The 21,196-nt window shown below is 41.4% G+C and overlaps 2 protein-coding genes across 4 annotated transcripts in view; both read right to left on the bottom strand.

Moving 5' to 3' along the window:
• Positions 1–9,966, bottom strand: part of vta1 (vesicle (multivesicular body) trafficking 1) — a 58,414-nt gene extending 48,448 nt beyond the window's left edge. For 2 of the 3 annotated variants that reach the window (XM_085432693.1, XM_085432695.1), the window contains exon 1: positions 9,713–9,966. In XM_085432693.1, coding sequence (XP_085288819.1) covers positions 9,713–9,803 — 91 coding nt within the window. In that variant the 5' untranslated portion in view covers positions 9,804–9,966. The remainder of the gene's footprint in view (positions 1–9,712) is intronic. The other variant, XM_085432694.1, reaches the window with a different exon arrangement.
• A 7,356-nt stretch (positions 9,967–17,322) lies between these two features.
• On the bottom strand, positions 17,323–20,821 carry gje1a (gap junction protein epsilon 1a). The gene is made up of 4 exons (XM_085433494.1): positions 20,747–20,821; positions 20,225–20,407; positions 19,277–19,474; positions 17,323–18,086 (listed from the first exon to the last, which is right to left on the bottom strand). The coding sequence occupies exons 1-4, from the start codon at positions 20,819–20,821 to the stop codon at positions 17,889–17,891; spliced, it is 654 nt and encodes a 217-aa protein (XP_085289620.1). The 3' UTR covers positions 17,323–17,888.
• Positions 20,822–21,196: the final 375 nt, after the last annotated feature.

Genomic DNA, 21,196 nt, shown 5'->3' with positions numbered 1-21,196 from the left:
CATAGCAATGAGCTTTTGAACAATACTGCCTCAAGGAAGCATGTATAATGTAAATGCAGTTGATCCCAGCACTCCATGACTAACTTCTATGTGTGGAGAAGAAGCCACATTTACATGCACAAATAATGTTACCAAGCAGTAGAGTTGGCTAGCTAGCTTTAACTTGGCTGCGTGGATGAATTCGGTGATGGTTTGGTAACGTTAGCTGACGAAGTGATGTGAATACGGTCACATCGCTTTATCAGATCAGCACTGGAATGATTTAGCTGACCTTATCCACTCAGGACAATATAGTGACAGCGTGTAATTCACAGAGGTAAGCTTGAATCAGGTTACATCAGCCAGGAGAATCACACCTCACAATGAATTCTGTCTCGGATGTCAACGGTAATTTTCCTCAGAACTTTCCATTTCGCCAGATGGCTTCATTTGTTAAAACTTTAGGGAAAGCTGGTGGGAGCCAGAACCAGTCACACACTGTTCTGTTTGAACTTAGTTGGAAACTAAGACTAAGTTATAAATCTCTAGTGAGGTCATGTCTTGTACTACAGTAAGGGTCATTAAGAAAATCTAGACCACTGTCACCACACTAGTATCATTCCCTTCATGCTGAAGAGATAATCATCACGTTCAGCTGCAAACTCTGAAATCGTGTAATTATAGCCAGCATGTGGATGCAGCGACGGCTGAACTGGCACAGTCTGCCACTGTGCCCACTTCCCAGGCAGTCCAAACTAATTACATGGTAGGTCTTATTCTTTCTAAATGTTTTAAAGCTCGGCAGGGAGAGGATGGAGGATTGAGTGTGAGACGTAATGGTCCCAGTTTCCATCAGGTTACTCAGCAAAGTCCTGTTTATCAGAATCCAATCATTCTGAGGAAGCCAAATAATCACAGCCAATCAGTGCAGTAATGAATAAAACAGTGAATTAAAAAAAATTTAAGTAAAAAAAAAAAAAGAAGCTGCATGCATGTTTGGATATTACATACAAATAAAAGGAGGAGTGTGTTCCCCTCCCGCAGACAGAGGGATGGTACCCGTGTTCACCCTCTCCTCATTTATAACGTCGACAGTCCAATCAGTGTGAAACGGCATTTGTAACGCTGCCAAGTGCTGTCGGCCGGGGGAGCTGCAGGTGAATTATGTGGCTTCATTACAGCTAAACAAATCATGGCGTTGACTCAAACCTCCATTGATTGGTCTGTTCTGGGGTGGAGGTGAGGTGAAATATTGCCTGGCATTAGCTGGCTAATTTAGATCGACCTGCTGATGTGGAGCTGAGGCTGAATTAGAGCTGGGCGATATGAGATTTTTTCATATCACGATATGTTTTTTTCATTTCAGGCGATAACGATATCTATCACGATATAAGCCAAATAACTATATTTGTAAGATTTAAATGTGCCGTTGCTCACAAGTAAAATGTGAAATAATCAGCAGCTTGTTTTTATTTAAATATTTATTTCCCATAATAAATTCAACAGGGTAGATGTACTTAAGGAACATGAGACTTTTTCAGATAAATAAAGGCAAATATTGCAAACTACACAAAAGGCAGCCGCTAAAGCGTTTAAGTTTCAAAATAGAACAAACGAAACAGACTAAATTGTCAATTCCACTTAGAAACAAAATATTAATTCTAAAAATAAATCTTAGTTTGTTTTACAGAAGAACAGACAAAACTGACTAACTTTTGTCAATATCAAATAAACTGAGAACTAAAAGGAAATTCTCAATCTCTCCTTGTTGTATAGCTGAGCTTTTCAAACAGTTTTAACAGTTACTTTAGTCTGACAAAAGCCGAATGACGAATTAGCGCTTCCAGTCAGAGACTGAAGCTACGTCCACACGTACACGGGTATTTTTGAAAACGGAGATTTTCTGTTTTCGTTTTAAAAAATAATCCCGTCCACACATAAAGGCAGAAATGAAGGAAAACGCTGCTATGAACATGCCAAAGCAGCAGGTGGCGCTAGATTCCTAACCGTGCAGAAATGTTGGCCAATCAGAAGTCTAGAAGCCTCGGTGGGAAAAAGTAAACAAAGCTGGGGCATAGAAGCAGAACCGAGTCGTAAGTGTGGAGGGACAGTAACTGTGTGTATATGTAAGCATTTAAACACTGCAGAGAGTAGAATTAACAGTATTGTAGAAATTCATTTCACCGAAACAATAACGTGGCGCACAGTGTGACGCATGCACCAGTTTATTGTATTTCCAGACTTGCTTTCGGCACATTTACAGTGCACGCTACTCTGTTTTTGTCAGACTTGAAATAGCCGAAATACCTTCACACTACGGAACTTCTATGGCTCTTCCGTTTGACAATCTCTCCGGCATTGGAACCATCATCTGTTTTCTCTTCGGTCACGCTCGGTTGATTTTTCTAGTCGGCACACTCATTTCCTCCATTACGCGCTGGCTCCATTACCCGCTGGCTGCTTCCCAAACAAACACACGTGCGGCTTGGCACTTGTGCTGTACGTAACAAGTCACGCGACGTGACGCTGCGGCTGTGATTGGTTCGGCTCTGCGCTACTTAATTTGGATTGGCTGACCTTTTTTTTTTTTTTTTTTTTTGAGGACAAGAGCGGCGAGGTCTATCGCGATAGCTTAATTTCTCTATCGAGTAAAAGTTATATCGCGATACATATCGTTATCGTTCTATCGCCCAGCTCTAGGCTGAATGATGGTAAACGCTCTAGCAGTCAGACAAAAAGGATGGAAATAAATCTCTGCGAGCCCTGGCCTCATCAGACCCACATGATGGACGGCTTCCCTGATGAGTTATTTGTGAAGTTCTGCATGTTCAGATGTTTGCTCGCTGAAAATATACTCTGCACTGCCAGTCATAACGCCTCAAAGCACCTCGAAGAAGCACACCTTTACTTTGGTACAATTAATTGAATAACACAGACACGCACGCACACACACACACTCTCTTTCTGTTGGAGACAACTGTCAGATTTCCAATTTATTGTAACATTTATTCCTTCCCCTGGAATGCCAGATTTGCAACCATCTGTTAGCCAATTAGCAGCAGTTTTCAATTTGTTTCAGTGATTGAGAAAAAGAACCTGTCAGAGAAAAGAAGAAGCAGCATTATCACCTTAGTGTGAGCGGAGGTGGGGAGTAAATTGTGTTTACTTCAGGGATGCACACTTATAAAAGTCTAATTAAAAGTCTGATTTTGTCACTTGTTAACAGGAATGACTGATACGAGGACCAAAATGCAACTTGAAGCCATCAATGTGGCAGATAAGAGCTTCAGTTCCTCTAATGGCCACTTGATGCTTCAAAAGTGAGGCAGTCTCCATAGACATGTTCATATTTCCAAACTTTGTTTTCAGCCTGATACAAAATGGTTTTGGTTTTTACAGCTGCATGACAACAATACACGCAGGTTACCGTTTTAATGCAGAAAATTATGGATGCAACCACTTTGATGTGAGTGCCTTTTAGAGTACATGAAATAATTTTTTCCTCATATGTCTTTTATCAGCTCTGTGTTTGTGCGATGCACTGTTTTTCCCCACCTGACCAACTGGTCCAACAGTCAGTCTCAAACCAGCTGCCCTGTTAATATTAATGCAGTATTTCTACCTCAGTATCTTCCCTGTAGATAGGGCTGTGCGATATGACCAAAATCTCATATCCCGATATAAGAATTCTATCGTCCGATAACAATATAAATCACAAAAATGTAACATTTTCTGTAAATTCTGTGAATCTCGGGCAGCTCGTCTTGCGGGAAGCGTTTCCAGCTGCGCGTCATGTAGCTGGAGTCGAGTGTTTAACCGATGCATGAAACGATACATTTTTAGACATAAGTTGTAACGGCCGCTGTTTTCTTTGCGAGTATTTATTACACGGCGTGCTGCAGGGAAAAGCCTGTTCTAACGTTTGAGTCGAAGGTTTATTGGCGGCTCTTTTTTACTTCTCATCCGTAAATAATCTGCTTTTACACGTGATTCAGTTTATTTTGAAAAGTCTCAACAGGATCTTGAGCTTTATTGTGAAAGGTTTATGTGGAACATAAACAAGCAGACACACGATGGTGTTACCATCGTTGTTGCTAACCACAACGCATAAAAACAGGTGCTTGTCTGTCTGTAGTGTGGTTATATAAAATATAAGAGAAAGAGAGAACTTTAAAAAATTTATATAGCCACTACAGTGACCATCAAAACGATGAAAAAATATTGCCGTAAACAGTTTATTTTGTGACACCACGAAACAAACGATAGCGTAAAATGAAACGATAGATGTTTTTATATCGTCATCTGATATATATCGTTATATCGAACAGCCCTACCTGTAGAGGGAGTTGGAGTAAAATCAGTTCAGCTCACAGTAAATCTGAGTCAGAGACAACGGGCAAGCTGCTGGCCCAAAGAACAAGAGCCAGGCCGAAGACTGAAACACGAGCAACGGGCTGTAAATGTGGGTTTCTTCACAAAGTTTTGCCTTCAGCAGATTCTGACGGTAACAGATGAGAGTCTCATTCACAGTCTGCAGCGCAGTAAAGGTGATGAAATCCTGCGTTATCGAGTCGCAACTTTAGTCTTTTTCACCACCTGCTGCTCATCTCTGGAATTTTTTTTCGCTCTTTTCCAGTGTTTTCCACTTGGCTGGTGTTGCTGTGTTTTCCTGCAGGAATGAATAGAGTCCTGGAAGACTCTTGTGCCAGTCCTTTTATTAAATTCAACTGTTTTTCACTCCTCTTACTGGCAGTTTGGCAGAGTTTGCAGCGCACTTTTGTTGAGGTCACTTAACCAAGCATCTCCAACCAGTTCACATTTCTCATGTATGGGTTTCTCATCACTGAAGCCAATAACCAATACAATAGAGTCATTTTTAAACTTTAGAACTGGTAGCCATATTTGTTGGGTGGAAATGTCTCTATGTCCATTTCTCTGTGACTCAGATGACTTTTCTGGCCCAGTTGCTAGTTTCAGGTCACACTGACTTTTAAAAAAAGGATCAAGAAGGATGGTTGTCCATGACAGGTTTTTGGTGTACAGTTTCAGTCAGATCCATCCATTTCAAAATACCAGCATAGTGACAGCTAACATGCTCATCTCAAGGTATCAAAGCCTTCATAATGTCACTAATCAAAGAGTGACATCAGGGTAAAACCTGCAAGCATGCCTGGTAGGAACTGTACACTGATTCTGAATGAATGCAGTCGACCAGTTTAATTGTAGACCTCGCAGACCCCTATAAAGGCCGACAAGTGTTGTTGTTTTTTTGGTTTTTTTTTACATATTTCAAAGCTTCCTTCTGCCATTTCCTTTTTTCCTGCTACCAAAAACATGCACCCAACTCCAGACATGGCCGACATCTGTTATTCCAGCTCTAGTGTTATTGCTCCCATAATCAGTATACATGAGCATTAACCTATTTCTATTCTTTTAAGCCTTGCTTCACTCATCACGTCACATCTTATTCTTAAAAACATCTTCTTGCTAATATGGTGACGAAACACACTCATAGTCCACTGCTCCCCATCCCTTAAACACACATACGTTCCCTGTTAAAGTTAGTGTACGACCTGCCCCTCCCTCTCTCTCTCTCTCCCTCTGAGGCCCAGACACATGGTGCTGCTGACCTCCAGTGGTCTGACTGGGTCACTGGTCCAGCACACATCCACACTGACGGGGCCACCTTTCACACCACAAACACACACTGAGTGCAGGCAGCTTGGGCTATTCACCTTCACCCTCCTCGGACTTGTCCGTCATGTTTATCTCTCCGCATCAACTTGAGTGATAAAAGGCTGCTGTTGCTGCTTTCAGATACAGTTAAACTGCTTATCTGCTCCGTCAGTCATGTTCCCAACATAAGCAGTATAAAATCCATTAAGCACTTGACCAGAGGACACACACAACACTGACAGGTAACTGGGCTCCAAATACAGACTCACACCTGAACTGCAGACCACACCCACAGCTGTACCTGCTGATAAACAACCACGAGAAAACAACAAACATATTGCATGATTAATATCAGAATTAATATCAGAATCAGAATCAGAGAGACTTTATTTATCCCAAATAAAGTCTCTCTGTAACTATTTTCAATTAAAAAAATGTTTTTTGTTTTCTCAAACTATGGATCTGACATCTTACTACCCTTTAATGGTTGTCTGCTGAAACCAGACTTAGCCCATATTTTAGGTCCTGTGGGGTATCCAGAGGACATGCAGGGCCAAAGCTGGTGTCTCACAGTCCAAATTCCCCCAAGAGATCATCTGGTAGAACATTCATCTAGTGTTCACAGGGTTTTGTTTTTAGGCTGTTTGCACTGCACAGAGCAGCTCGCAGCAAAGAGACCAAGGAGGCAAAAAAAAAACAAAGAAAAAAAAAGAATAAAACAGACTGGAGAGGTGAGTCAATTTAATCGTCTAATATGAGCAGCAGCAGAGTGTTTTTCACGTGCCATGGACAGAAGCGGCGCTCGGCAAATTAATAACCAGAAACAGCACAAAGAGCGCCGCCACCCCCAAGGAACGATAATGACCGTCCCTGGGAGGTATGGTCTAGTAGTCTAGTAAAAGGGTCAGTGTTTGGACCCGCCGGGGGAGATTCAGAGTGACAGAATAAAAATAGCAGCAGCGCTGAAGTATTTCACTTTCACAAAAAGATGACAGGTGGGTGAAAAAATCAGCCAAATTTAAAAGAGGAAAATCTGGTTTGATGATGGTGGCGGATCGCCTGCCATCATTTTGAGCTCAGCCACACACGCCATCGTGTACATCCACAGGCTGGTAAAGGTGAGCAAACACAGGTTCAACACAGAGCAAAGCATGCCTTGAAAACAGTGATGACCATGACCGTCCCATTTCCCGTTCTGCCTGTTTGAAGCAAAACGAGCTTTTTAAAGCTGCAGCCACATTATGAAGATGTGGCCTAACAGCTGTTTCCCAGAAGCTTCACCTCAGCTGTCACAGGAAGCACACGTCTGTCCGTCTGCCTGTCAGTCAGTGGGCTCCTGGTTTTGATCTGACTCTCTTTTCCTGCGTTGATATACCTCTTCGTGTGCATCTCACTTACATCAGCTCAACTGGGTCAGACTCAGTCCCTGCTGTGCCCTCTGCATCACCAATCAGTCCTTTTACACACTCTGCCCTACTTAACAGGAAACAAGGCTGAGGACTGGGCACCTTTCTACCAAAACGTTATCTTTCAATAGAGCATTTGAAATAATTTACGTGGACCGCTGATGACTGTGATGTGATATTCTGACCAACACTGACCCAAAAAGGTGGATCAGACATCAGAGACAGTGGGACGATGCCTGTTAGCAAAGGATCAGCAGTCTGGAGGTGCGTCAAGACAACAGTTTTCTGTGTGTGTCCAAACTGTGAGTGAGTAACAACAACACTTTGGTTTCTGTCTCTCTCTCACTCGTCTCTTCACCGATGCTGGTTTTGCTCGATCAGCGCAGATCAGCACCTTGAGCACACCTGAGAGCGGCCTCTGGTTGCCAGTACATCACAGGCCTAACACAGAGACACAGAAAACCTCACATTCACGCCTACCTCCAGTTTAGAATCCTCCAGTTGGTGCTGTGGCATGAAAACCAAAGTACCAAAGAGAACCCAAGCAAGTACAGGGAGAACGTACAAACGGCACACAGAAAGAACCCAGCAGGACGGGTTTTTGTGGTTTATGTTGTACGATTTTCAACATCTGTGATAGTGAAGGAGAGAAATGAATACCATAAACAATTATAAATTACTGTTAATACTTCATCACACCTGCTTTTAATGTGCACAAAGTTAGTTGTACAAATCTGTGAAATGGCTGATTTCAAAGTGAATATAAATCTAATAAATCGAAGCATACATAGTTCAGACTGATAAAAACATGTCAACACGACACTTTGCATAATAAGGAAAATAACACACATATACACACACACATATATATATATATATATATATATAATTTACAAGACTAGCTCTTATTACTTGGTGGTTTCCTATTAAATGAAAAATAAAAACAGAATTTTGTGGAACAGCTTATCTGTTCTCAGAGTAAATATTGAACAAAAGTGTAGAAGTGATACGATCCCTGAAACTTAAGCATCATATTGGTTTAAATCACCAGGAAAAATATGGAAGTTTTATGCAGTCACTTGACCAAACAACAAACCAAAAACCACCTGCAGTTTTTCTCTTTCATGACCATTAATACCCCCCACGGCACTTTTACTTTGGTGTGGAATGAAAGACCGGGAGGCACTGGTGTTTGAGTAACATACTGTAGATGCTACTGTTACTGCCCGCTCATTAATCCAGGAAATCCCAGAGAGTAGACTATGTTCAGTCACAAGGATGAACAATGAAACGTTCCATCTGCTGAAAATGAACAGAATCAACGTTTTGGGAATATTGGCTGGATGTTTTGCATCTCACCAGAAAGTCGTCAGCCTAAATACATCTAAACACTCAGCTATAACACAGAAGTCAATATCTCACAGACACCAGGATTTGACGTAAATACGGTCAAATCACTGTCCATCAAATCAAGGTTTCAAAGGTTTTAAGGCATCTCATTAATTCAGAAGAAAAAAGAAAACAGGCCAATTTTCATATTCTACTTGAGATCGGAGATACAAGCATTTTCTTGGAATTTCTGTCCTTGATTACAATACTTTAAACAAGCTTTCTATTTTTTGTTTTTTCTCTCTCCCATAATTTATTTGTGTTTTGGCCTCATCCCTCTCCACTCACCCCCACCAATCAGTTCCAGTTCTGCTGGTGATATTTTCCTGTAAAATCTGAGTTCTTCTACACCACTATTGCCAAATGCTGCTTATAAAGGTTCATAAAATTATGGGATTAAAAATAGTAATAATAATATTGTAGGTTCTTAATCTTGCCGTCTCAAGTGTCCTGACAAAATTGATGTTGTGGATTGGTGAGGTATACTGAATATATAACTTCTCATCACGCGGCTGCATTATACTTCTGTAGAAAATACTGCCACTGTGTAAGGAAAGTGCGACTGGGTTTCAGCAGGTATGCACTGGTGTGAAACATAGTGACAGACTGGTAAAAAAAAACTCATGAGTCATGTGGAGGTGAAGTATGCAGGCAGTGGGGTGGAGCCCATTGTTCACAGCTGACTGTGAAGGCTCATGACTCTGTGACACACAGCAGGACAAAGAAGAAGAAAAAAAAACTAGCTGGACGAGGACTTCACGTCAGACTTTGAAGCAGCCCTGGAACGTTCTGGCCGGTACTTCCTGTCTGCTAACTCCAGACCTCACTGGCAGCTAGCCAGGTACGGTTACCTGGACAGTTTCTGGGTTGTTCCAAACTTCAGCTAAATTTAGCAGGATGAAAGCAGAGCAGGTTTACAGCCTCACAGAACGGAATCTGGAGGACTTTCTTTATCTGAGTCAGTGAGGGGAACAGTTTATGAATTTCCCAAATGGTCCCTGTTACTAAGGGAACGTTAGGAGGCTAATGAAGTTGGAGGTGTCAGAGCTAACGCTGTGAGACGTTCAAAGAGCGGAGTGATTTAACGCCGCAGTTCGGCGACTCCTTGAACATCTCACACAATCTGTAAGGACTTTTACTTTAAACTTCCCCTCTGGATAAAACGCTTGGGTCCTAAGCTCAGGCGGCTGTCAGCTCTCAGGTAAACAAAGCTGTCATGCTAACAACAGTAGCTGCTAACGCCAATCAGAACACACACTTACAGTAATAAGTCACCACCGGGTCCCGTTTCTCGTGTTCCTGCGCGGTCCGCAGGTGGTGCTGGATGATTCTGAACTGAACCGGCAGAGCCATGGTGGAGTTAAAACCGATCCAGCGAGCTCGAACAAATCACCAGAATGGACTGTTGTTGTTAGCAAGAGTTCCTCCGTACTTCCGCGTGTTTGTCCAATAGGAGCGGCCGCCCAGACGGGACGATGACGTCACCATCTCGCTGAAGTATTGGGTGAGGGTTTGAATCTCAAGGTGAGGCTCATTAAACCAAAGAACTACAGGTGAAACTATGATATAATACATATTCTATGAGCCTGAATAAAAATATATTATTGGTGGAAGATGTCAAAGAATTTTGGACAACAATAAACTGAAGAAAACTAGCAATATAATATCCAAAAGTTGATTCTGTTCATCTGGACGTAACGTTTTGTGGGAGAAACTTTTCGTCACTCATCCAAGTGACCTCTTCAGTCTCCAAAACTGAAGAGGTCACTTGGATGAGTGACTATATATATATATATATATATATATATATATATATATATATATATATATATATATATATATAAATAATCAGTTGGGATCATATTTTCTTTTAAGAAATGTGACACCAGACAGTGGCCACTGGAAGAAAGTCATGGCAAACGTGTGTTTAAAAACAAGCTTTAGTTACTTGGCACAATTTGTGTGTGTGCATGTGTGTTAGACAGATTCAAAATAATAAATTCCATGTTTAAATTCTTTTTAATATTCCAATATTGTCCCAAAAGTCAATCAAAACAAATGAATGTTAAAAAAGAATCAGCATAGTATTACACCTAGGATATTTGGACTGAGGTCAAGTTAAAGCCACAAACTGAGTCTGAATTCAGGCGATTGAGCCAAAGCATATTTGCAACAAAGCAAATGAAGTCTGATAATAAACGGTGTAAATCAAAGGGAACAATGATGTATTTCCAGGAAATTGGGTGGGCTTGGAGCAGAGAAGTCCGTTGCAGTGAGGGGAGTTTATGGGCCGTGGTAAAAACGAGAGCTTGGATCTGTTTGGTTCTTGTGGTCAAATGATCCTTTGACCTGGGAGGCTCAACAAAGAAACAGCATGACAGCTTCTCCGGGTTTCTCCCAAAGCCTGCCATGTGTTGACCTTATTGAGGCATGTCTGCTGGGTACCAGGTTTTCTTTGGTCCATATGCTGTTGTATGATTAAATTTGGTGTGTTAAGCTTCATGCTGCCCAGTTCCCACCGAACCTTGAGCTGGACTGAAGTCCATGAGGTTTGGAATGCTAATGTGGTCAGGGCTTTGGGTAATGAGGTCGTGAGAATCTGTTGGCTGACTGGTCGACTCTGGTCCAAGCCCACCCACTCCCTTGATGACTCAGTTTTGCACTTTTTGGCTCCGGTTATACTGTATTTTATTGGGTTTTTTTTATTCATGGGAACTGAGGAGCTTAGCTGCAAGGCTGCTGCACACAAACAGACTTTGAATCCAAATGTAGCTTGGATTTGGATGAGGCGGTAGTAATTGATGATGAGCAAAGCTGTATTTATTATCTGCAGCCTCCCTGGATGCACGAAATATGTTCTGAACAGTCGGCATGCAGACTAGCAGGTAAAATTCTGGACACAAATCATGAACTTTTTGACTCTAGTGAGGCCGTAGTTTACAAAAGAACATCATGTTTCGAGTAAGACGGTAACAATTCAGTTTGTAAACTCATAAGAAAATGTTTGGTGGGGTTACAAATCAAACCATCAGTGGGTTAATTTATTTTGGACTAACGTGGACAGAAAAAAACTGCATGGTGAGGATCACCTTATTTGATTTGTCAAGTAAATTAAATGTGATGCAGCCACTGCTGCTGAAAGAGAAGGATGTCAGCGATCCACTTTCTTGTGGATCACTGACTACCCGGCAGGCCAGTGTGTGAGACTCTCTGATTTGGAGATGTACAGTACGGTACAGGAGCTTCACAGGGGCACTGGAGTGTCTCCACTCTGATTCACCTTCTGCACCTCTGACTTTCAGTATCAACCTGGGTCATCACACCTGCAGTGGTTGGATGCATTAGTGATGGGCAGGAAGTGAGGTACAGAGCACTAGACTTTATGGTGTGGTGAAGATTTCGAATCATCTGCTTCTGAATATCAATAAGACCAGAAAGACGGGGAGCAGCTTCAGAGGGACCCTGTGTCTGTCCTGTGATAGGATACTGGTGTGGTGGAATACAAGTACCTGGTAGTACATATTAACAAGGAGAGACTGTATACAAGAAGGCAATGAGCAGGTTCTGTTTCCTGAGAAAGCTGAGATCCTTTGATGTGTGCAGCAAAATTATGATTTTCTATCAGTCAGCTGTGGCGGCTGCAGTGTACTTCAATCTGGTCTGCTGGGGGAGCGCCGTTGGAGCTGTCGACATCAATAGAATGAATAAACTGATCAGGAAAGGTGGCTTTGAGATTGGCTGGACACTTCTGAAGATGTGGTCTGGATAAATTAATTGAACAAACTGACCACCCTCTGCATTACGCACTGGATAGCCAGCAGTCCTTCTCTAACAGACTGACTCAGCTCACTGCCACAAGGACAGATTCAAGAAATCTTTTATACCACATGCTATCACCATTACCATATAATAGCTGGTCAGTCACCTCTGACTCTGAGTTCGATAAGCATAAAAACAATGAATCAATGGAAAATAATCTTACAATAATGATCGTAGGGTATGCATGTGTATATGTCTGAATGTACCTCATCACCTCAACGGGTGGACCAACGTGAACCAAAACCATCCATCATAATATATACAGGGAGTGCAGAATTATTAGGCAAATGAGTATTTTGTCCACATCATCCTCTTCATGCATGTTGTCTTACTCCAAGCTGTATAGGCTCGAAAGCCTACTACCAATTAAGCATATTAGGTGATGTGCATCTCTATAATGAGAAGGGGTGTGGTCTAATGACATCAACACCCTATATCAGGTGTGCATAATTATTAGGCAACTTCCTTTCCTTTGGCAAAATGGGTCAAAAGAAGGACTTGACAGGCTCAGAAAAGTCAAAAATAGTGAGATATCTTGCAGAGGGATGCAGCAGTCTCAAAATTGCAAAGCTTCTGAAGCGTGATCATCGAACAATCAAGCGTTTCATTCAAAATAGTCAACAGGGTCGCAAGAAGCGTGTGGAAAAACCAAGGCGCAAAATAACTGCCCATGAACTGAGAAAAGTCAAGCGTGCAGCTGCCAAGATGCCACTTGCCACCAGTTTGGCCATATTTCAGAGCTGCAACATCACTGGAGTGCCCAAAAGCACAAGGTGTGCAATACTCAGAGACATGGCCAAGGTAAGAAAGGCTGAAAGACGACCACCACTGAACAAGACACACAAGCTGAAACGTCAAGACTGGGCCAAGAAATATCTCAAGACTGATTTTTCTAAGGTTTTATGGACTGATGAAATGAGAGTGAGTCTTGATGGGCCAGATGGATGGGCCCGTGGCTGGATCGGTAAAGGGCAGAGAGCTCCAGTCCGACTCAGACGCCAGCAAGGTGGAGGTGGAGTACTGGTTTGGGCTGGTATCATCAAAGATGAGCTTGTGGGGCCTTTTCGGGTTGAGGATGGAGTCAAGCTCAACTCCCAGTCCTACTGCCAGTTTTTGGAAGACACCTTCTTCAAGCAGTGGTACAGGAAGAAGTCTGCATCCTTCAAGAAAAACATGAGTTTCATGCAGGACAATGCTCCATCACACGCGTCCAAGTACTCCACAGCGTGGCTGGCAAGAAAGGGTATAAAAGAAGAAAAACTAATGACATGGCCTCCTTGTTCACCTGATCTGAACCCCATTGAGAACCTGTGGTCCATCATCAAATGTGAGATTTACAAGGAGGGAAAACAGTACACCTCTCTGAACAGTGTCTGGGAGGCTGTGGTTGATGCTGCACGCAATGTTGATGGTGAACAGATCAAAACACTGACAGAATCCATGGATGGCAGGCTTTTGAGTGTCCTTGCAAAGAAAGGTGGCTATATTGGTCGCTGATTTGTTTTTGAATGTCAGAAATGTATATTTGTGAATGTGGAGATGTTATATTGGTTTCACTGGTAAAAATAAATAATTGAAATGGGTATATATTTGTTTTTTGTTAAGTTGTCTAATAATTATGCACAGTAATAGTCACCTGCACACACAGATATCCCCCTAAAATAGCTAAAACTAAAAACAAACTAAAAACTACTTCCAAAAACATTCAGCTTTGATATTAATGAGTTTTTTGGGTTTATTGAGAACATGGTTGTTCAATAATAAAATTATTCCTCACAAATACAACTTGCCTAATAATTCTGCACTCCCTGTATATTCCCCTTATATATACACACTTTTCTCTATAAATACCGTAGTCTGTAGTACTCTGTAGTCAAGTCAATCAACAATGAAACAAAGACAATTGTAGGACTTTTTAATAATCATCTCAAGACAAAACAAGTCAGAATTTACTGGTCACCTTCAGTAAACTGTAGCAAACAGATTTCTGTTTTAATATGGATGCACTGGTTGTAAACTTTGCCTCTTTGACAAAATATTTTCATATAGAGACAAACAGTGGTCAAAAATGTAATAAACCTCAACTCAATTTTAACAACTAACATAACATCACTGGTAAAAATCAAAGATGTATATAAAAAAATAAAGATGAATTTGCATTGTTGTGTACTCTGTGTGCCATACCTGAATTTCCACAAATGACCCTGATACTAGTGGCCAAAAGAAGTAAATTAGCTTACAGTGGTGCTACATAACCCATATACCTCCCTACTTTATGCTGACGCTTTGACTTCTTTTACATAAGTTCATTAAAAGAACAAGCTGAGAATTTGTGGCCACCTTTTTAATAACTAGATTATATGTTTAATATCACATATACCCCCCAATATTTCCAATCTCTCCAGTTCTGTTAATTATCAGTGAATCAGCCTTGCAAAAATACAACAAGCTCTGCTTTCCAAGTTCTTCTAAGTTAATCATTCAAAGACAGATAAACACAGCTTCATGTACAAATTTGATTAAGCTCTTAACCAAGACTAGCCCCGAGGTTTGACCCTGCCAAATTAGCTTATGGTAAAAGCTAACAAGTGAACGCTGAACTTTGGCCAACCTGAGCAAAACATTTTCTTCTTGTGGATTTTAAATGTCCTGGGTTTGTTTTTCAAAATTACAGCATGAAACTAACCTGTTAGCTTGGTCACACCAGAAAGATTGACACAACCCTCTGAAATTACTAGAGGCTTAAAACCCCCAAAAGTTGATTCTGTTCATCTGAACATAGCGTTTTCAGTGGGAGAAACATTGCGCCACTCATCCAGGTGACTTCTTCAGTTTCAACTGACTACAGATTTCCCCAACCTTATAAACAGTACCTTTCACAAGGACTGAAACTAGCCCACTAAATGAACAGAGGCTTAAAACCTATAGAAATGTGATGTGCTCTGGCAACTTGCTAGCTAGTGGACAAAGAAGCATGAGCTGTTTAAGGTAGCTGCATTGCTAACTGCAAGTAAACTAGCCAGCTTGTCTGGTAACCAGAAAGTAAATGTGTACAGTCTAGTAAAAGAAACTGACTTCTCCCTCAGAAGTTCTTTTCTTAACATGCAACAGGTGCCAGAAGCAGCTTAGGTGAATGTTACACTAGTCTGTGTTACCTTGCAGGTGAAAAAAAAAGAAGAAAGAAACGATTTGCACCATTGAACGGAAGCAGCACCAATGAGAAAAATGGGACTTTCGGGGAGTGTTCCAGGTGTGGTTAACGAGCCGAAACTATGGATCGTTGTATCAGGTGACTACTGTGAAGGGGACGGTAGCTACATTTAAATCAGGTATGGGTTTTACTTTTATCACCCTAGTCTCTGAATTTTTTGGATAGCACCTCGTATACCTGAGCAGTAGACTGAGATAGACCACTGCTATGGACTTAAATTAGTTTTATCCCATTTTATCCAGTGAGATTCCTGGATTTGTTCATTATTTGCACCACCTCGAAACCTTTTATCCTGCCAAATTCATCTGCAGTTGTTAATTTCATACAAACCAGGCCTTAGTCTTGGTGACAGAACTTTTAGAGGCAAAATTTAAAACCATCGTCCAGTCACAGATACCAGAACGCAGACAAACCCAAATCACAGGAGTCACATACCTGGTTCAAACCCTTCTAAATCCTGCAACTGGAGTGATGACACAGAGAGAGGAAAAGGGTTAAGGGTTTAAAAGGGTTCGGAAAGAGCGTTTGATCCACTTTTGTCGTGTAATGCAATTTTGTACCTGAGATGATGAACAGATTGCTGAAAACTTCATAACAAAAGTTGGATGGATGTCTGATTAAAAATAAAACATTACAAAACATGAGAGGTAATCTTTTTCAAAATACATGGACAATGACACCAAAGGAAAATATTACAGAAAGTATTAATACTTCAAGCAAAGAAAAAAGGGTGAAGCAAAGGCGGGGGACTGAGGACACCTCTTCTGGTGTCCCAGAACGTTCAGAACCATGAATGGCTTGAACCTTCTCCAGCTTGGATTTCAACAAATCTGCCAGTAGGATTTTATTAAATACCTATTAACAAAAAATTAACATATGAATGTTCTAAATGGAGCTTGATGCTTTGTTTCAGAAATTTCAAAACCATTACAACTTTAGTACTACTATATAACTGAAAATTTTTCATTTCAACACATTTTTACAGCCAAATGTAATTGTAACTTTTTAACTCAGATTTTTCAGGTGATAGATTTTGATAAAGTTTTTTTAAAATATACATTACAAGGTGTTTTCCTTTTCGTAGTTCATTGCATCAAACCCATTTCATAATAAGTTGCATCTTTGGGCAGATCTTTACCTTGAAGAGTAAAACACTACATAGCAACCATTTTAGCAATGGCATCTTTGGTAAGACGCATCGGTGGTCTGAAGATGCCTTTTAATCTCACTGAGGTAAACTCAAGCATATGTTTAGGCTCAACCAGCACATGAGCTTGATGATCAAGTTGTTTAAGAACTACCATCCTATATGAAATGACAACAAAGTTGTGGCGCTTGTGTTGATTGAAGTGAAGGTCAAAACAGACCTTGAGCAACATCAGACACACATTGTAAGCGATAACTGTCACACATACAAGTGTCAGAAGCAATGGCACCTGCAATTCACTCGCCCATGGGTAAGGTTACTGGATGACAGTTTCTTATGCATGGCATGAGTGACAATCTGTGGCCAGCTCTGCGATGTGCCTGTCACGTTTGGTGGTTGCCACCTGAAAGGCAAGCTAGACAGTTACGTTCATCTGCACTTTATACAGAATAATGTGACTAGCTCTTCAGTTAATTGCATTGTTAACAGTTACATTACATGAAGACCTTACGCCTTCCAGTCAGATCTTTTTGCACCGTAAGAAGAACTGTTTAGGTTGGCACTCCATAAGTGAACAGAGTCCACAGAGGATGCATCAAGTTGGCTCGATGAACCATGATGCATTTAGTGCATGTTAGGCCCTTTAAATGGTAAATGGTAAATGGACTGGTTCTTATATAGCGCTTTTCTACTCATCTAAGCACTCAAAGCGCTTTAGAAAAAAATGTGTGCAGCTAATGCTTCTGGGGTTTCTTCTGTATAGTCAGATCTGAGGTACAACTCCAAGAAAAGATTGTTATGGGCCTTTGAGGTGTTTGACATTGGGCTGTAATCCATCTGGAAAGAGTTTTTAGTAGCACCATGAAGTCTGTCATTCAGCCATGTCTTGTAGGAAAAAAAAGAAAACCAAAAGTCTTTCTAGTCCATCCCCAAGTGTTCAGTAAGAGGTAACTATTGGCCACACAACACCTTTGGACACAACCAGTACAGACCCACTGATATCTGATATACAACCAGGGATCATCACTCTATAGTTATGGTTAAACTCTGGAAGTTATTTCAGACTTGCCAGCTCTAACATTGTTGGACTGTCTCAAATTTCTTAGTGCCACTTACTCACGATTGACCACAGGTGAGGTTTTGGTCTTCTGTTCGCTCCCTGTTTTATAAAGGTCCAGCCGTAGCCGGCAGGAGCCCGGTATAACTGGCAGATAAGGTGTCATACAGGTTTACCACAAGTCATTTTATCTGTGCACTTGTGTCACTGATTGTTGAGATAGCCCAGTCGTCGGCAGAGTATTTCAAATATCTCGGCAATACAGAGAAGTATGGTGATTACGGTGAAGGTGTACATGGCACTGAGGAAGATGGTTTTCTCAAAGTGTTCAGGTACCATGCACTTTGTCACATTAAAAGCCTTTTCCAAAGCACTGGCATCACACATGTACAGTGGGTGAACCTGGGGAAAAAGAGAGAAATGTGAGGCACTGAAGCTTCCATTCTTATCTCAACTTCTAGCCACTGGCTGCTCAAACCTTACAACTCATGAAGACAGGAATTTGATCGGCATTATTGCCAATGTATCTACTCTGGCTGTACCTATTATGTGCCGGACCATTTAAAACAGAGTCAAAAAGTACAATTACTACGTTTTCACACAGGAACAGATCCATGATCAAAGTAAAGCGGCAAACTTCCCTGGTACGTCATGCCTAAAGAGACTTATCTTGTACTGTAATAAAGGTCAATTTACCAGGTAGCAAAATCTGACCTTTCTGCCATCATAATAATGACATTTATATACCAATTATATTTGCATGGTGGGGCGGTCAGTAGCCTCACATCAAGAAGATCCCAAGTTCGATTCCATCATCTAGTCCATGAATGTGAATGGTTGTCTGTCTGCTGCCCTGCCTCGGGTGTGCCCTGCCTCGGGTGTGCCCTGCCTCGGGTGTGCCCTGCCTCGGGTGTGCCCTGCCTCGGGTGTGCCCTATGACAGCTGGGATAGGCTCCAATATCTTTTCTCATATCAGTGGATATCATCATCTATCACAATATAAATCAAATCACTTTTTCTGTCAGGTTTAAAGGTTCCTATTCACTACTGCTTCACTGGGTGAATGGGTTAAATGCAGAGGAACTATTTCCCTATGGGGACTAACACGCACACTTTACTTTACTTGTAAATTATTTGTTTTCTATCAGAAGACAAACATGATAAATAAACCTACATTCCTGAAGAGAAAAATTAATTGTGTTTGCATGTCATGTTTGATTCATTTCTGACTTCTCAGAAGAGTCCAGTGTGCTGGTTTAAATTTGGATATCAAATGTGAATCGAGTTTATTATTTGCCCAATAAATAATATAATTTTTAAATTTCTGAATTTGTTTTGGACAGATGTTTAAATATTTTTATGTCAGATGGACTAATAGGTTTGTTTACATTGTAGGTATGTATAATAAATTTAAATCTTCATTCTAAACAGTTATAACTATTAAAATTGGGTATTAATACAAAATAAAATGTTTAAAAAAAAAACTATATTCCAGACACAGTCACAGTTCTCATTGTTGCCATCCTTTGGTGTGAATATGGGTGAACATATGAATAAAAATATTTATCGTGTCACATTTCTCACCGACTGACCTGAAAGCCAAAGAGATGACTTTGTAGCCAGAAGGCGATGACTTCCAAAATGATGCGCAGGAGAACAGAAATGATGTAGAAGACTGTGTAGATGGGTCGCTCGAGGATCTCCTCCTGGTCTATGTTCTTACAGGCGGCATAAAGGTGGAATACTGCTCCAGGAACTAGGACTGTTACCAGCTGTAATGCCCAGAAGACCTGAAGAGGGGAGGAACAACGCAGGGGAAGTGAGAAAAGCTCATGGAAGTAAAGTTGATGGATTGAAGCAGGAAGAGGACTTCAACAAGAGCAGCAAGTCAAGGATGAAAATCGGGGGAAGGAGAAAAAGGTTAAATAGGGATAGAAAGTTAAAGAACAAAGTAAAAAGAACACAAGTCCATTTATTGTGCATGACTTCAGACACTGCTTTTAAATTGGCCTTCCAGATGGTGGAAATCAGTGAAATATAGGATTTGTGTCTCTGGAAAAGCAGCAGGCGGGAATCTGGTCATTTGCAGTTCAATGTTTGCTGAAATGTTCTTTCCCAAATTGACTTTTCCACCAATACGGAAAAAAGCCGTTCATGCTGATAACCACCTGCGACCGTTTTCTGACTGCAAATGCTTTTTATTGGATTGGACACATCACCATCTGTCCCCAAACATGCCTCAGCTGGAATATTGGAAACTTCCCTGATTCATGCATGACACTGTATTCTTCAACAGAATTTATCCAAACTGATAATTCACAACTGCTTTTCTTCATTGTACACATGCGATTTCTCAGAACTCAAACTCAATATGATCTGTAATGGTGGTCAACATTTACAGACATTTTGGGATATTTAGAATTGTTCGGATGTTTTGTAGCATTTACTTCGTGTTAATAAAAGCTGATGGAACCTCTAAAAGCTCATTCTGCTTTGGTTTGTGACATCAGAGGGATGAAAGTTTGGATGACGACTCCTACCTGCGGTGTTATGGGCCTAAACTGGTTGTAGCAGTAAAGGTTGAGTTCTCGGCGGTCAGGGTCGCAGCTGAAGTGCAGCGCCTCATTCCCATAGACGGCGAATCCAAGGACGCCCAGGAAGAACATCCGCACGGAGCCGAAGAACAAGGTGTGGAACTGGCCTATCACTGTAGGAGGCCTGAGCTGGAACACACACACACACACACACACACACACACACACACATACACATAAAGAGGAAAAACATCTTTTGTCAGCCAGATAAAAGCAGCTGCTTTGGAGGCCCTGAGCTCTGAAGGCTAAAACAAAACCCACTGAGAGGAAACATTTCCCATCTCATGTTTATCAGAAAAGGGCCCAAATGGCACTCACACAAAGCAGAGAGCCTCTTGGCTCACAAATATGTTGCTCAGCTACATAAAGACTGAAGCAAAATGAAGATTGACTTTAATTTTTTTTTTTTAATGTCTTTTCATTTTAAGCCACGGGAGGGACGTGTGTTAAGCACTGCTTCTCTCTAACTGTCAAAGCTTTGGTGAGGCAGGCTCCGGTTAGAGGAAGAGCCTTCCAATAAGTCTGAGTGATGTACTTACGCATCCTTCGTAGAAGTTTTTGATGTAATTTAAAGACATGGCTTGCTTCTCGGTGTTCCCCGTTTAATTGTAGGACTGCTCTGGGCCCTCATGGCCTGTCTGCTGCCGGCTCTGGGTACAGGCCACCAACAGTAGGTCTACCAAATCTGCCACTGACCCTCTGCCTCTGCCCCGCTCTCTCTCTCTCTTGAAAGCCATGTCAGTGCATATTTTTGGCCTTTTATCCCTCCATCAATTGACTCGCTCAGTAGAAAGAGAGACAACAGAGACAGAGGGGCCAACAATGGGCCATGAGGGCATGTGCTCCCTGCATTATAATCCCTACAGAACTATGTCAGCGAAAAACACTCCCCTGTTCAACACAATGCAGAGAGAGATG

Source organism: Copadichromis virginalis, linkage group LG15 (genome assembly GCF_057382275.1).
Source record: "Copadichromis virginalis isolate Kocher_CV1m ecotype Utaka linkage group LG15, C_Virginalis_male_GT1.1, whole genome shotgun sequence".
In the NCBI taxonomy this organism is placed as follows: Eukaryota; Metazoa; Chordata; class Actinopteri; order Cichliformes; family Cichlidae; genus Copadichromis; species Copadichromis virginalis.
Note: the sequence above shows the minus strand (reverse complement) of the source record. Positions and strands in the feature narration are given on the sequence as shown.

Coding starts and splice junctions, on each gene's coding strand:
- gje1a (XM_085433494.1), bottom strand. CDS start 20,821: ATGCGTAAGTACATCACTCAGACTTATTGGAAGGCTCTTCCTCTAACC. Junction 19,475..20,224: donor TTAGGCCCATAACACCGCAG/GTAGGAGTCGTC, acceptor TCCCCTCTTCAG/GTCTTCTGGGCATTACAGCT. Junction 18,087..19,276: donor GTCATCTCTTTGGCTTTCAG/GTCAGTCGGTGA, acceptor CTTTTTCCCCAG/GTTCACCCACTGTACATGTG.